Source organism: Varanus komodoensis, unplaced genomic scaffold (assembly GCF_004798865.1).
Source record: "Varanus komodoensis strain SLA01 unplaced genomic scaffold, ASM479886v1 scaffold15, whole genome shotgun sequence".
NCBI classification, from domain to species: Eukaryota; Metazoa; Chordata; class Lepidosauria; order Squamata; family Varanidae; genus Varanus; species Varanus komodoensis.
This window is the reverse complement of record NW_025335440.1, coordinates 1,618,516-1,633,659: the sequence shown is the minus strand read 5'-3', so window position 1 is coordinate 1,633,659 and position 15,144 is coordinate 1,618,516. Positions and strand designations below refer to the sequence as shown.

General features: G+C 51.5%; 1 protein-coding gene across 1 annotated transcript in view; it reads left to right on the top strand.

The window, feature by feature from the left end:
* Nucleotides 1-3,971: 3,971 nt before the first annotated feature.
* Nucleotides 3,972-15,144, top strand: part of KCNQ4 (potassium voltage-gated channel subfamily Q member 4) — an 83,687-nt gene continuing 72,514 nt past the window's right edge. Inside the window, exon 1 of the mRNA XM_044424963.1 lies at nt 3,972-4,270. Within this exon, the coding sequence (XP_044280898.1) occupies nt 3,972-4,270 (299 nt within the window). The remainder of the gene's footprint in view (nt 4,271-15,144) is intronic.

Here is a 15,144-nt window from a genome sequence, read left to right as displayed (position 1 = left end):
GCCTGTGTTTCTAAGTGCCTCCCGAGCACAGCAATGCTCCCGAGCCCGGGCACCGATGCCAGGCCCCTCAACCACACTTAAACAATTCACTAATGCACGAGCGTTCAATTTTCATCCTTCTTGTTCCTTGAACAAGTTGGATCCCCAGGGAGCATTTGAATGAACTGTAGCCCATTTTGAGGGGAGACCCAACCGCTCTTGGGATCCATCCATAACTAGGGAAGCAGTTCCAGTGGCTATAGCAAAGGAGGGTGAACCAAACGGGCACTCAGAGGGCAAGGGCAGGGCCTGCCCCTTTCCCCAACTGCCTATCATTGGGTGATTTCTCAGCCTTTGTGCAGTTTTACCCCATTCTGAATGGTTAATATGCCTCTCTGAAGGCTGAGTTACTGCGGGAAGAATTCTGAGAAAGTGAACTGAAAAGGTTGTGCAGCAACGGCAAACTCAGGAATCCCTGTGCGGATCGTGGCAGCAAAATGCACACAGCGGCTGCAACAGGAACAAAGAAAACTTCCTAAGTGAAAGATCCTCTGCTGGGGATTCCCCCATTTCCAAAAAAGAAAGAAAAGAAGGAAACAAGCTTAGCTGCTGCAGAATATGGATTGACAGTTGATGTGAGAACAGGTGCTGGTGCTGGAAAGGAGTCGTCTGAAGGGGATCTGGCTGGCTGGCTCTCTAACCGGGAATATTTTGTTTCATCAAATTAAACAGATAGAAAAGAAATATTTTTCTGCAGTTCCTGGTCATTGGGTTTCCTTTGTAGTCTGATCCATTCATTCCATGCATGGATTTAGGCTACCGTTTCACTAAATGTCAAACTTTTGCATTTTTCTTCCTTAAACAGGGAAAAATTGTTTTGCTTTTAAAACAGTGATGGAGATTTGGGTTCTTGAGTGGTTTGGCTGGAATTTATTTCCTGTTGATCTCATTGGTATTCCCATTTGACTTCAATTTGCTTTACACAACAAAACCCCCAGCAGAAATAAATAGAGTGCATCTCTAAAATCTCCCAAGAGCCCAGAGTGGCCACTCACAGAGAGCAGAGGCTGCCCAGTGCTTCTCTGTGGGATTCATTGCTCTGAGAGTGTTGCCTCAGTCCAGGCATCCTCTCTGAGGGGGTTGGGGTCAGCTGATTTTGCAGTTTGTCTGCACTGGATATGCCTGGATCATCCCTGACGCAGCCCAGTTTCCTGCCATCAGAGGAGACTTCCTGTTGCTTCTCTGCTGGAAGCAATTGATGCACAATAGCTGTTGTCCTTCCAGAACCTGGCTTGAAAGCCACCTGCTCACGGGGCCCTTTTAATACCCAAATCAAGCACACCACAATCAGGTGGAGGGGGCAAAGGCTTTCCCTTTCACATGCCCTGCCGATGGGGTGGATGCTGGGGCAAACCCCATGCTGCTCCCCAAGGGGGCATGTGCGAAAGGGATTCATCTCTTCCTCTCTTCAAATGGCTGCCTCCAATGTCAACTGTGACAGACTTGGTCTACCTCTCAGCCTACCTTGCAGGGTTGTTGTGAAGATAAAATGCTGCAGAGGAGGACTGTATAATTCACCCCATGTCCCTTGCAAGAACAAACATCATGGTACATGAATGTAATAACCAGCGCACAAACACGAATCAATGAATGCAAGAGTCACATAATTAGCAACTGTGTGAACAGCTTCAAAAAGCAACAGTGTGTATATACAAGTGTTTCAGAGCAGGATGTGTGTGTATGCGTGCCAGAGAGAGAGAGAGAGAGAGAGAGAGAGGGGGGGGGGGGGGGGGGGGGGGGAGAGAGAGAGAAGGGTAGCTCTTTCCCCCAATCTAGTTTGTTGGGGAGGGGATTCTGCATCCCCTATTTCTGTCAAGAGAAGCTTTTATTGGACAAGATGCTCCCATTCATACCAGTGTTAGTAACAACTGTAGGAGCACCAATCAGGGTTGGGACGGCTACGGATGGAGGAAAAGGATAATACACCCTTTCCCCAGTTCGTATCAGCAGCTGCTGTTTACTTTTCTAAAGGCACCGGTAGGATTGCTATTGCTAGAGCTCCGCTTTGGCCCTCAAACCCCTCCTATTCATGCATTGCTATCTGCTCATAAGTTGCTTGTACCCATGCTGGGGAAAGAAAAGCTACAGGTGCATCATAGCTGCAGAATCACGGAGGGGAGCTGACTATCCGTTTTTCGTACCTCCTGGCTTTTCACAGGCAATCCGTCCAGAAGGGAAAGACGCAATAGCTGCTCCGTGCCTTTGGCCTGGGAACGCTCAGGAGTCCCGTCCGGACCTTCCCTTGAAGCAGAACTTCCCCGCGTTTTGCTTCTAGGCCCAAGCACGGAAAAACGCGCCCCTTGATTGCTTTCTTCCCCCGATCGAAGCGCGCTCCTCCCAAATACGCGCTGCCGATCAGCCGTCCCTATCCAGGCCATCAAAGCGCGCACCCCCACCGAAATTCCCTTCCCGAGTTTGCAAACGCCCACCAGGCGGGCGACGGAGGGGAGGGGCGCATCCGCCCCCGCGGTCTACAGACAGGCCCTGCAGCGGTTGTGCCGTGCCGCCAAGTCGAGCCGGAGTGCGAGTCCTCCAAAAGCCCACTCCGCTCCGGTCGAAAGCCAAGCTGCGGCTTTCCCGCGCGGCACCGACCCATCCCCGGCTCGGACAGGCGTTGCTGCGGGGCGCAAACCAAGCGTGCGCGTGCGGCGGCGGCGGCGGGGGTCGTCCGACATCACGCGGACCACCAAGGCGCGCCAGCTCTCGCCTTGCCTCATCTTCGCCTTCTGCTTTCGGGGCGTCAAGCCGCGGCTGGAGGCCGAAAAGCCCCGCGCGCTGGATTCCTTCTGGTCGGTGGGCAGCCTGGCTTGCCTCTTCTTGAGCGGGGCGTGCGGGCCCGGCTGGTCTCCGAGGGTTATTGCAGGCGCCGACGCTGGGAGGGGGCGCCGCCGAAGAAGTTTCGGGAGTTGGCGGCTCAAGGCCCCTTCGCAGTGCCTCAGATCCCGGGGGATCCCATGGGCCTTACTCCCAGGTAAGTGCGCAGGTGAGGAAAGCACGGCTTCAGCCCGGGGGTGCTGCCAGGGAGTGGGGCGGAGGCTGCGGCGCTCTGGCAGCTGGCGGCCTCGAATTGAAAAACGCGCGCCCGAGCCCGCCTGGATGAGCGAAGCGGCCCGGAGGCGGCGGCTATAGGCTCGCTTTCGCCGGGCGGGAGAGGCGAGGCGGGGCGGGGCTCTCCGGCGCCCTCTCCCTCGAGCGCCGAGGACCTCGCCGCGCCGTCGGGAAGGCGAGTCGCCCGGGGGCGGAGAGAGCGCGGCGCGGGGGGGCGAGGGAGGGAGGCGGAGGGATGCCATGTGAGTTGGGGCAGCAAAAGGCAGGTGGAACGTCCTGCAGGATGGAGAGGGGCCGAGGAAAGAGGAGGAGGAAGAGCGGGCGGCGGCACCACCAGCACCAGGAGCTGCCGCTTCTCTTCCCCCCGGCCGCGCTTTTGACACTGTCCAGCTCCCCGAAGCGCCCCGCCGCGGAGAACCTGCAACTCTTCTAAACTTGGGCGTAGGCGGAGAAGCCGCGGCAGCGCCGACCGAGCCGGGCAGGGAGGCGGCGATCCCCGGTCTCCCAGAGGCTCTTCTGCTTCTCCGCTTCGTGCCCCCCCCGCCCCGCTCCGCTCCAGTTTCCCGGATGGCCTGAGGACGCTGAGGAGGCACCGGCCCAGGCGAGGGGCGACGCTTCTTGGGGAAGGTCCGCACGTGCGCCCGGGCGCAGCCAGTTCCGGCAGCGCGGCGCTCCGCGAAGTTCCTCCGCCGGGCGGGCGGGCGGGCGGGCGAGAGGCGAGCTGCCGCGCCGCCGAGGGGCGCGGGCTGCCGGAGCGCAGCGGACGGGGAGCCTCACCTGGGCGCGCGCCGGACTCGCTCCGGCCATGACGCTGCCCGGCTGAGCGCCCTCGGGCGAGCCCTTCCCGCGCGCCGCGAGTGCGCCCTCGCCGCCCTCCTCGCGCCATGGCCGGCACCCGCGGCGGGGACCGCTCCGCGCTGCCTCAGGCCGCCCCCCCCGGCGGGGGCGATGCGCAGCGGGAGGAGTTCGTGGCCCTCACCGCCGTGCAGACGGAGAAGAGCGAGCTGCCCACCCCCGGCAGCAGCCCCCGGCGCCTCGGGCTCCTCGGGACTCCCCTGCCGGCGCCGCGCGGGGGCTCGGGGACCCGATCCGCGTCGCACAAGCGCTACCGGCGGCTTCAGAACTGCCTGTACAACGTGCTGGAGAGACCCCGCGGCTGGGCGTTCATCTATCACGCCTTCATGTGAGTAGGTCGCCTTGCCGGTGCGCCTCCAGCCGTGCCGCCCCCGTCCCTCGCTGGCTTTAACTGTCCAGAAGTAAGGGGCGTGCTGGGGCACGGGACACCCCCTCCCCGCGAGTATCCCAGTCGGGCTGACCCACCTTCTAACAGGCCCAGAGCTCAGAGAGTCCCGCTGCTTCTCTCCCCGCAAATGTCCACAGAATATTCGTTATATTTCAATACCACCCATAGCCAAAGCTCTCTGAGTGGTTCACAAAATCAGCCATCCAGATTTCAACCAGACCCAGTCCTGTTTAGCTTCCAAGATTAGGCAGGATCAGGCAGTCCAGGCTATATGGAAGCTCGCGCCACACCCTGCAACGATCTAGGGGCGTCCTGGATTCAGGCTCAGTGGGGAAGATGGGGGTGGGCTGCGTTCTTAAGAGAAGGTCCTCCAAAACTCGTGGGGCTGATTTCCTATTAAACATAGTAAGAAATTGGCCAACTGCTTGGTCATTTCTTGGGAAGGGACTGCGAAGTTCAAAGATTCCCAGTCGTTACCGCCTACCTGTCCTTGGCCCTCTCTTGTAAACTGCATATTTAAGGGGAAAGGAAAGTTTTTAAAGGGGTGTGTTTGGGCGAGAGTAAAGTATCCAAGGGCATTTTCACAAGTCATCTTACCAGTGCCCTGTCTCTGAAAGTGACCTGGGAATATTGGAGAGGGCTGCTGCCGATCGGCAGGTGACCTTCCACCTCGGTCTTCCTTTCCCTGGCCCTTTCCAAGCATTATGGAAGACAGTTCCCAGCTTTTCTGAACACTGATGATGCTGGCTAGAGTTGATGGGAGTTGAAGTCCAAAGCATCGGGATGGTAATAGGTTGGGGTGGCAGTTTTAGCTTGTGTGAGTCTTTGAGACTTGTTTGTGTTCAGTTGCACAGCTCTGAAATGCCAAAGCAGATTTAAATGCCACTTGCCAAAGTGGCATTTAACAGTGCAAAGTACATGACCCTTGCGTAGTAGCACACAACCTTCCACCCCCTCCAACCCCCATTTCGTCAGGACCTGGTCCCTGTATTGTTTGAAGGGATGCTCAGGTCCAGGCGGGAAGATGCTCAGCTCCACTTTGCCTGCCTGGGAGAGGATGCCTCCTCTCTTCCGCAGCTTTCCTGCAGTGGGCTTTACCCACCTGGTCAGAATCCTGACTGCTCTGCTCCTCAACAGTTGAGGGGACTCCAGCTCTGTGGCTGGACTTAGAAGGCCACATTTGGGGTGGCAAGAGCAGGTGCTGAGAAAGCCACCATGTGTTGCAAGGTTAGTTGCCAACAATCGGGGGGTCTCCCTCCCGGGATGCTGCTCTTAGACCCCACATCCGGATCTTTTTAGGAAAAGGGTGTTGAAACAAATGCACAGGCATCCCCTGGGTTGCTCGGTTTATCCTGATCAGTGCCAAAATGTGGCTAAAGGGCAAGCCCTTCCCTGATACCACACTTGTTGTGTGACTTCCTGCACTTGTGAGTCAGGCCTGGAAAGCATTTACCATCATAAGCCACCTTCTCACTAAGCAATGTAGCTCTCTTTCCAGTTTGGCGTGATGAAGAGTTCCATGTAACTTGGAAGCTTGCACCACTGATTCGCATTCAGCCAGGAGCTGCTTTGTAGCTGGTGTTGTTGGGCCAACATGGAGAGCTGCCTTCTGTATCTGCAGTTCCTTCACAGGAACTTTTGGCTGTTTTAGCAAGAAGAATGGTCGGATCCCTCACATCCTACCTTCTCCCAAGACTTGGGGTAGATATTAAAAATTGCCTTTTAAAAATATTTATGCCAATGCCCCTAAATCTGGGCACCACCCACAAGACCGAGCAAGGGCAAAGGTGCGTCGCTTGAGTCTTGGATGTGTCCAGGCCGTCCTCTGAACCCCACACTCCAGAGTGCTCTATCCAGAACGATGGGTTGTCATTAACTGCACAGACACCCGGGCTATATCGAAGCGTGTGTCTTCCAGGGGAAGAGCGGTGGAGGCATTAGCCCTGCTCCCCCTGTATGCACTCTGGGTGGAGTGAAGATTTTTCTTTGCCTTGCCGGCTGCGTCCGTGCAGCCAGGCGGATGGTTGATCTGCAGGTGCGTGGGAGCAGATCAGTGTGGGATGGAGGCTGTGCTTCCTTGGGCGATTCCCTGGTCAAAACTGGGGCCTGTGACCACAGCCTCCACCACTGGTCTCTGCCCCAGCGCTGCTGCCCTTCCTCTGACCCAAGGTGAAGGTAAGGCCTTCTGGCCATCAAGAACTTGCTGGACTCCAACTCATCAGCCACAGCTGGCTTGGCCATCAGTCAAAGCTGATGTAGCCCAACAAAAGCTGTACTCCACAGACCCGTGGCTTTCCAGACTGGGACCTCAAGACAAATTGGTCTTGGCTGCTGTTTGCATGAGAGCAAATCAGCTCTGGATTGCACCAGGGGTCCAGATTAAGGTGAAGTTCTGTGAACTTTTATAAGCAAAGTGTCTCCTTCGTTCATACATGTCTGGAACTGAGAACATGTGGCCTTCCTGATGTTGTTGAGCTGCAGTTCCCCTTGGCTAAGGCAGGTGAGAGTTGTAGTTATGGAGAGTCACATGGTTTCCATCCATCCTTGACATACCTGTAGCCACCGACATGTTTTGCAAAGCAGCGTCGGAAAACAGGCAAGTTCTTGACCCCAGGAAGCTTCCAGGCTACATTTTGACCCTGGCGGGAGGAGCAGAAGGGTGGGGAAGAGGTGCATTTGAGCAAGCTTTACATAAGTTTCACTCTGATCTGGGGAGAAGGCTCTATGAATGTTGCAAGGCCCAGTTCTTTTTCCTTGAGGGCGAACCAGCAAGTATCAGCAACTCTTTCAAGTATTTGTACCGGGCGCTTCAATCTTCTAAACACTGCAAACTCTTAGCAGCCAGGACTCCTTTGACTGACCCCTTTTTAATCCATTCTGGAATCTGGCTGGAGCCGCAGTGGTGTGGCATTTGCACGAGTCATAACCGGGCGGCAAAAGACTGCACCTCGTAGGCGAAGGCAGAGCTGAGTGATCCTGAGAGAGCCCTCCAGGGTACGTTTTCAGCCAAACAGGCAGTGCTGATCCTGCTCACTTTCGCTGCCTCGTTTTAGCCAGATGTCTCCCTGAGCTGGGAAGCACGCCCTTGTCTCGCGTGATGCCAGGGGCTGCCTTGGAACAAGTAAAGGGCCAGGAGATTGCGCTGAGCATGCACAGATGGCTTTCCACATCAGGACGATGCTTCTGTGACACAGTGCCGCTCTCTCAGGAACATTGTCGGGGTCTGTGCTGGTGACTTTTGCCCTGCCAGCCAGGTGCCGCCTCCTGTTCCTGAGGCGAGAAACAAGTGCTGGGGGCTAACGGGCAAGGCATGACCAATCGCCATGCTGGCTGGGGGAGGGGATGATGGGAGTTGTAGTTCGGCACATCTGAGGCGGTTGGTTGGGGAAGAGTGTGGTGGAGGCTGTTATCTTGGAAAAGAACTGGATCTAGTCCCAGAAGATGTGGGTGCTTATTTCTCTGTCTTAGGCTTTTTGGCAAACTATGTATTATTGATAGCAGCACGCCCCAGATTGATCCCCCAGGTGTTTGGGATGTCAGTTCCCCTCAGTCCCAGCAAGCATGGCCAACATTTGGGAATGCTGGAAGTCGTATTCCAAAATTTATTTTTATTTATTTATTTATGGATTTATATCCTGCCTTTTTCCTACAAAGGGCTCAAGGCAGCTTACATCATTCGCCTCCATCTTTTCCCCACAACAACAACCCTGTGAGGTGGGTTGGGCTGAGAGTCTGTGACTGGCCCAAAGTCACCCAGTTGGCTCCATGGCTGAGTGGGGACTCGAACCCGGATCATCTGAGTCCCAGTCCCACGCTCTTAACCACTACACCACACTGGCTCAGGCTGGGGAAGACTAGCACAGGCAATAATTGGCTAGTGCCCAAGCTTTTCATGTTTTAACGCTCATCTTTGTTACTCTGCAGCTTCTCTTTTTCTGCTGTATCTTTTGGTTCTTGTTGCTGCTGAATTTTAAATCACATTTTGCTTGTTATGAGCCACCTAAGAGCAGGGTTCAAAATACTGAGGTAAAATATATCATGCAGGTTAAGACGGGGGGTTATACCAAGCTGGCTTGGGTCGGACTGCAGACCTCAACAATGCCTTTGTCACTGTAAATGGAGCCTCCGAAGAATTGGGTCAAAAGTATAGCAGGTGATGCATTGTTTTCGGACATCTTGGAGGCAGTCGTTCGGTGTCTGTGCCCGGATACGATTTTAGTACAATACACGTTTTATTAGCTAAATCTTTTTTTAGCCTTCCATCAAGAGGGAGTGCGAATTCCTGTGTTCTCACTGCATTTATAGATAACAGTAAACTAGGATTCCTGGCTGATCCTGGGTTTCCTTGAATAAGCTACAGGCTCGTATGTGCGAGCCCACTTCCACTTCATGCTCCCTGCTTCTGCAAGCAGAGGTACGAACCAGGAAGCCAAATTATGTCCAAACCCAGGATCCTCGTTTGTTGATCCCAACAAGCCAGGATTCATAAGTCAATAACAAGTCACGGTGTATTGTTGGCTTTTTCTCCCGGCTTGTTTGGAAGCAACAGACCAGGATCCCAGAGTTGGCTGTAACTGCCCTTTTCTTACATCCTTGCCTGCATGAGCAGGAATAGCAAAGCGGGAGTAAACATGGTGCATGCGCAAGCTTATTTTTTATCTGTTTTGTTGCTTTAAAAATCACCTCTGCTTTTAGCTTTATCTGCTTTAGATGCTGAATTTATCTCTCTCAAATGACAAACTGTGCCCATGTGGTACGGAGCATAAAGTGCTGGACTGAGGCACTGCTTGGCCATGAAACACACTGGCTGACTTTGGGCCAGTCACTGACTCTGCCCTGAGGCTACCTCACAAGGTTGTTGGGAGGATGAAATGTAGGGGAGGGGCTTTGTGTAAGAAGCCTTGAGTTCCTTGCAGGAAAAATGGTGGGGTATAAAAATAAAGAAATAATAAATTTATTCATATGCATTATGGAATGCAAATGCTCTTGCTGCTTTTAAAATAATATTTTAATGTTTCTAATCCCATGTTAGGAGGGGAATGCTGGGTTTTTCTTTTTTCTTTCTAAGCATGCCTAAGCTTTCACCCTAAAATGATGAAGGGGCAACAGTACTTTTCCAGATGAGAAGAGTGTAACATGGGAGGCGCTGTTTAGAAAAGAAAAAAAAAAAGGTGGCTTGAGTTAGACCAAATATAAATTTAAAAAATGTTGACGTCTGACATGAAGAAAGTGGGTCAAGATTTTGGAACGTCTCTCCCCATCTCTGTGTCCTGCTCTTCTAATTTTCGGGGAAGTTCACTGGCCGTGGGTCCAGGGTAGACATAAGATGGCCCTTGTGCAGCTGTCATACGTTCTGGCGTCCACGAGCCTACGATTTCTTGGTGGCCTTCCAGAAGGCCAGGACAAATTCACGGGGGGCAGACAGCCCGAATGGAGTGTATGTTGCCTGGCTGCAGCTGGCTGTGAAAGCTGGAAGGAGCTGTAGGAAGTGTGGAGGATGGCAGACTTGGGCAATGCTTCCCACGGGCTGCCGGCTGCATCCCAGGTGATTCTTCAGAACTGGAATGTGAAACAAATTGTGGCTGGGCTGGGGAGGATGGGCTCGGTCCAGATTCTGAGGTGAAAGAGGTGGAGGTGATTATCTCATGGCCAGGAAGTGCGCCACACCCGGCAGTTTCTGGGAATGACCAAGAGGCACCGCTGGTGGGAAGGGTCTCTGAGGAGAAGGAATCCTCAGGCGCAACCCTGCTCTCGGCTCCGTTGGCAAAGGGTCAGCAGAGGCAGGAGGCCCAACTGAAGGAACAGTGGGGGGGGGGTACGCTCGCCTTCAGAGAGCCCCTCTCAAGGGGATGGGCCCAGGAATGCTCATAAGGAGCATTCCTGGAGGGAAACACTAGACTGGGTTCAACAGACTTCCCCGTGCATGCTGACAGATCCATTCTGGGTGACTTGTACTTGGGAGCAATAAAGAACGTTTTGCAAGAAAACCAGCCACGGCTTTTGACTGACTGAAGGAGAAAGCTCGGCTCGCAACAGGAAGAGGCTGTGTTGCGGCAGGCTTCCCTTGCATGCCTGCCTCATGCCAGAATATCTGGAAGCACCTGCCAGTTGTTACCCTTGTTGCTTTCTTATAGGGCATATACTCTCTCAAGCCAAGCTATAGTAAATCAACGTAAAACAACATAAAAATCCCAAGATTATATGTAGTGATTGAAAGCACCAATAAAATAGTAGCATATAATATCATTCTTAACATCCATTGAAATCACCTAAATGCAACTTCAAGTTTAAAGAACAAGTCTTTTGAGTTTTCCTAACAGCCAAAAGAAAAGGTATTTCCCTGGGGAACAGACGTCAGGGCTGATGCAACAACCACACCAAGGAATGTCTCTCACACTGACCTTGCTGTTCTACCTGTGGACCAGAGGGCAAAGCCCTGGGTGCTGACTATAAAGGCTGGACAGGTGCATCGCCACCTAGGAAGGTCTCGGCAGCTAAAGGCAGCCTATAAATACATGTATAAATGTAAATAAATACATATCACAGGCAACTTCCCCCCCAAACTGTTTAGGTGTGAACTAAAAACAGCAACAGTCTTAGAAACAGCAACATAGAAATGGGCCAGGGCTTCCCGGCAGTGTTTCTTGCACAGTCCTTCGAGTCATCCCTGCATCCATCTCAATTTCCTTTCTAAGCATTTGGCTTTCTGCATGGCATTGCATTGCATTGTTGTTGAAGTGTGATTCATAATGTTCAGACTTACAAAGTCAACTCTGATTTATATCGGTCTACCTCTCTCTCATCTCTCTGTCTCTCATCCAAGGACATGAAGCATCGATATATATATATGAGAGAGAGGATCTTTGTAACTTTCTGGCGGCTTTGTTGTGTCTTGAACTCTCTGAAAGCGACCCTGTTTTGCTGCTCTGTGAAGGCAGAGGCTGATGGCTGTGCTGGACTACAGCTCCTAGCATTCTCCAGCCAGCCAATAGGGCAGCACATCTGCAGGGCACCAGTTGAGGAGGCTGCTGTCGAGTTCGGATACTTCCTTTTACTTGCATGTTAGTGCCATGCTTTCCCTTGAAGAGAAAAAGAGCCAGCCAGTGCAGCCGTTTCGGGCACTGCTTCAGCTCAGGTAAGGATGCCTTAGCTTTCCCAGGTCCTGCCCTGTTCTCAAAAGAGAGGATGTGTTTTCCAGCTTCGAATGTGAAAAGTTGTTTGGACATTTGAATAAGATGGTCTGACAGGCTCTCAGGCTGCCCTGGGCTGGAAAGAGAAACCACAGCAGTTCCTCCAGGCTCCCTCCTGGTTCACTGCGAAAGTCTCTTTTGGCATCATTAATAAGGAACTGGGATCAGTGAAGGCAGTAACTGGTGAAAAGCCTACTTAAAACTTGAGCACGCGCTATTTATGTTAACATAGACTGTGGACTTGTTTGGATAATGGCTGCTTAGTTTAATGCGCTGAAGGAAACAAGAGATTTAGAGTCTTATCTCTTTCACGCTGTGAGAAGTCCAGAGCGCAGGCATCCTCCATTGGTTCCTTGCTCAGCTTGAGATGTTGCGCGTGTTTCCTTTGCTCCGCCTTGGCAGGGTTTACCGGGGAGCAAGCATGCCTGGGAGTGCAGCCCTGAAGAACCTGACCTGGTCCAAAGGGAGTTCAGATCTGAAAAGGAGCAGGGGCAAGAGTTTTCATGGTTGCATAGCAATTGGGAAAGCTAATGGAAATATATTTCTGTTCCTGAGTGCCCCTTTGCTTTCTAATTTATGCTAAGCACTCCAGCTAGTAAAAGGCAGAGTGTGCTACTGTTTTTTTCCAGGGATGGTGGAAGAATACTTGACAAAACTAAAATGAAATATAGAAGGCAAACCTAGTTGTTGAGAGATACATAATCTGTGGAGCTCCCTGACATGTATTTGAAAAACTGGTTTTTACTGGAATTTGGGTTTCTCTGGTAGCATCTCTGAAATGCTCCTCACAAGAACAAAGATGGCATCTCTGTAGTTCTAACCTTCCTAGGTAACCATTGTTTTATTTCAGCCCTGGTGCTTGTCCTGTCCCAAACCCTTGGGCAAGAGATCATAGCCTAAGCAAAGAACTTGAAATACTACTTTCAAATCCAAACGAAAATCCTACTCATGTTGATTAACCCCTTTCCTTTCCTTTCCTTTCCTTTCCTTTCCTTTCCTTTCCTTTCCTTTCCTTGATTACTGACTGTGTTTGGTGCTTCATATTGTAAAGTTTTATGGATTGTTTACAACTGGCAAACATGAGAATTTATGTGTGAAATGAAATTTGAGACGAGAAATGTAAAGCAATGTAGATAGGATGGAAATAAAATTCACTGCAACCCCAGAATGAAAGCACTGACTTAAGCCACAGGTGGTACCTCTTATTTAGAAGACCTCCATGAACATGGAGGTGTTTTACCTGGTGCCAAAAGGACTGCAAGGATGGTGCTAGGTGAATCTCTTGGGGGAGATTGTTCCTTCATAAGAGGCCACTACCAAAAGGCCCTGTCCTTAGTGCTGGCTTTGTGGGGGCCCTCGAAGAGGTCCAGTGCTGGATCCATATGGGAGAAGGTGATCTTTCTGGTCACTGTTCCCAAGCCCCTGAGGGCATTCCAGTTTAACCCCAGCATATTAAATCACATTTGGAAACAGACTGGGAGCGTTGTCCATGATAAAATATGGGTGCAGTATGGTCCCAGTCAGTAGTGATGCTAACGAGCCAGCAGCCCCTTATCCAACCACATGGCAATTAAGTTCGAGGGGGAAGAAGTGCGGCTTAGGCAAACTATTCTGTCTTGCTCTCGCAGCCTCTGTTCGTCCATCTGCCCTATGGGGATGATTGTGCTGGTCTACCTTGCAGGTATTTTGAATACCTAGGAATTAGGAAGTACCATTGAACTCAGAAGGACTAGCTTTTGAGTAGACGTATAAATTTGCACTGCCAATTGTTTGGTAAATATTTGCTGCATTGCGCTTGCAAAATTTAAATCTGTCTATAAAAGCGACTGGGTTCTTAGGCCATGCAGCTCTTCTGCAGCCCCCTATCCCAGGGCAAGAATTAAATTTTGAAAAACCTGTTTTGCTTCAGGCTTTGGACTCTTGGCCATGGGTATCACGTCTGTGTCTGCTGCTAAAGATGCCCATTTAGAATTATTTTTCTGTTTAATCGATTGGCTTCCCTTTTTGACTTTGCTGTATTTTGGAAAGCTTAAGAGAGGCTGCAGAAGAGCTGCATGTTTTGTTTAAAAAAACAAACTGAAAATGTGTTGACGAGCCCTAACGCTTAGCAAAGGAGAACCATAAACCCCCATGCAAATAATGCACGAAATCTTTCTCTTTAGCATACTTGGTGCTGGCAACCGATAGAGTGTAAGGTGCTCTAGTTTGGGGAACTTGGGTCACAGTTTTCCACATTACCGTGAAATCCACTCTATTTAAATTATGGTTATAATTTCTAAATTTGGGTCTGTACGTATGCATCAGCATATTAAACTTGGTGCCCTCTTATGTTTGGCGATTGCCAAGTGGTCCTGTAATGGTGTTAACCTGGCCATTTTGGGACAGGAGTTTATTTTGCTGCTGCGGCTTCCTTTGGCAGGGCAGTGGGTCACCGGCCCTGCTTTATTTCTTGCTTTGCAGGTTCCGGGAGGGATCCAGAGGCGCACAGTTGAAAGCAGAATGCCAGCCTAAACAGCCCCTTGGCAAGATCCAGCAGAGCTGCTCTTTGCTCCTGACTTGCTTTCATGACTTGCTTCTTTGCTTTAATTCATGTGGTTCATTTAAAAAGTCAGCAGCATTACTTATTTATTTACTCATTTATTTGCTTGTTTGGATATGGTATTTCTTTAGCGCTTTTCTGGACAAATCAAGGCAGCTTACCAAAAATTTAGAAGATAAAGTAAGCAAGTAAAGAGATCACAAAACACTAGAAGCTGTCTTAAAAGCCAGAGCAGCAGTTTAAAAAGCCAAGTTAAGAAGATGACTCTTGGCCCCTTTCTTGATTGCTGCAAAACCGACGATCGTGGCCGCTCTGGAGAGAGCTTGTTCCAGAGTTTGGGAAGCTCTGCAGGCTGTGCTCGTGTGTGGCTGAAGCCACGCTGGTGCGGGTGTTCAAGGATCAGCTGGGCGTGCACATGGCAGGCATGTCATGAGCGGGGCCGGCTGGAGCCAGGGGTCAGACTAGATGACCTGGGAGACTCCTTCCGACTCGCTCCGCTTTGATGTGTCTCTGTGTGTGCGCGTGCAATTTTGTTTGATGTACAGAAAAAGAAACGGAAAGAAACAGAAGCATACAGTTGCACAGACTACCTCAACTTCTACGGGTGATATGCAGCAGGAACTTTAAATATATGTGCCCATATGAGCGTGTGTAGGGATGTGCATATGTATTATTAGCGATACTTTCCCGATCAGTTTCATGCGTCTTTGGTCAGTGCTGGGCAGGTGTGCTGCGTCCTCATTGCAGCTCCAGATTTCGGAAGAGCCTCTCCTGCTGATTTTAACAACCAGGCCAGCAGGCAACTCAGCCCCTGGAGTATGGAGTCATTTTTGGAAATGAGTTGATTTTATAAATAGTGCAGTCCCTTCTGACTGGCCACCTTCCAGATGTGTTGGCCTATATCGCTCCCCCTCCCCAGATAGCATGATGGGAATTGTAGTCCCCAGGTTAGGGAAGTCTGTTACGGTGGCCAAGAATGTGAGCTGGACGCGCATGTTTCGGGCCCTGCACGTGCCATGTCGTGGTGAGGTAGCTTTGGGGAATCTGCGGCTCGGGGTCTCCTGTTCTCCGTCGGGTGGGCCAGC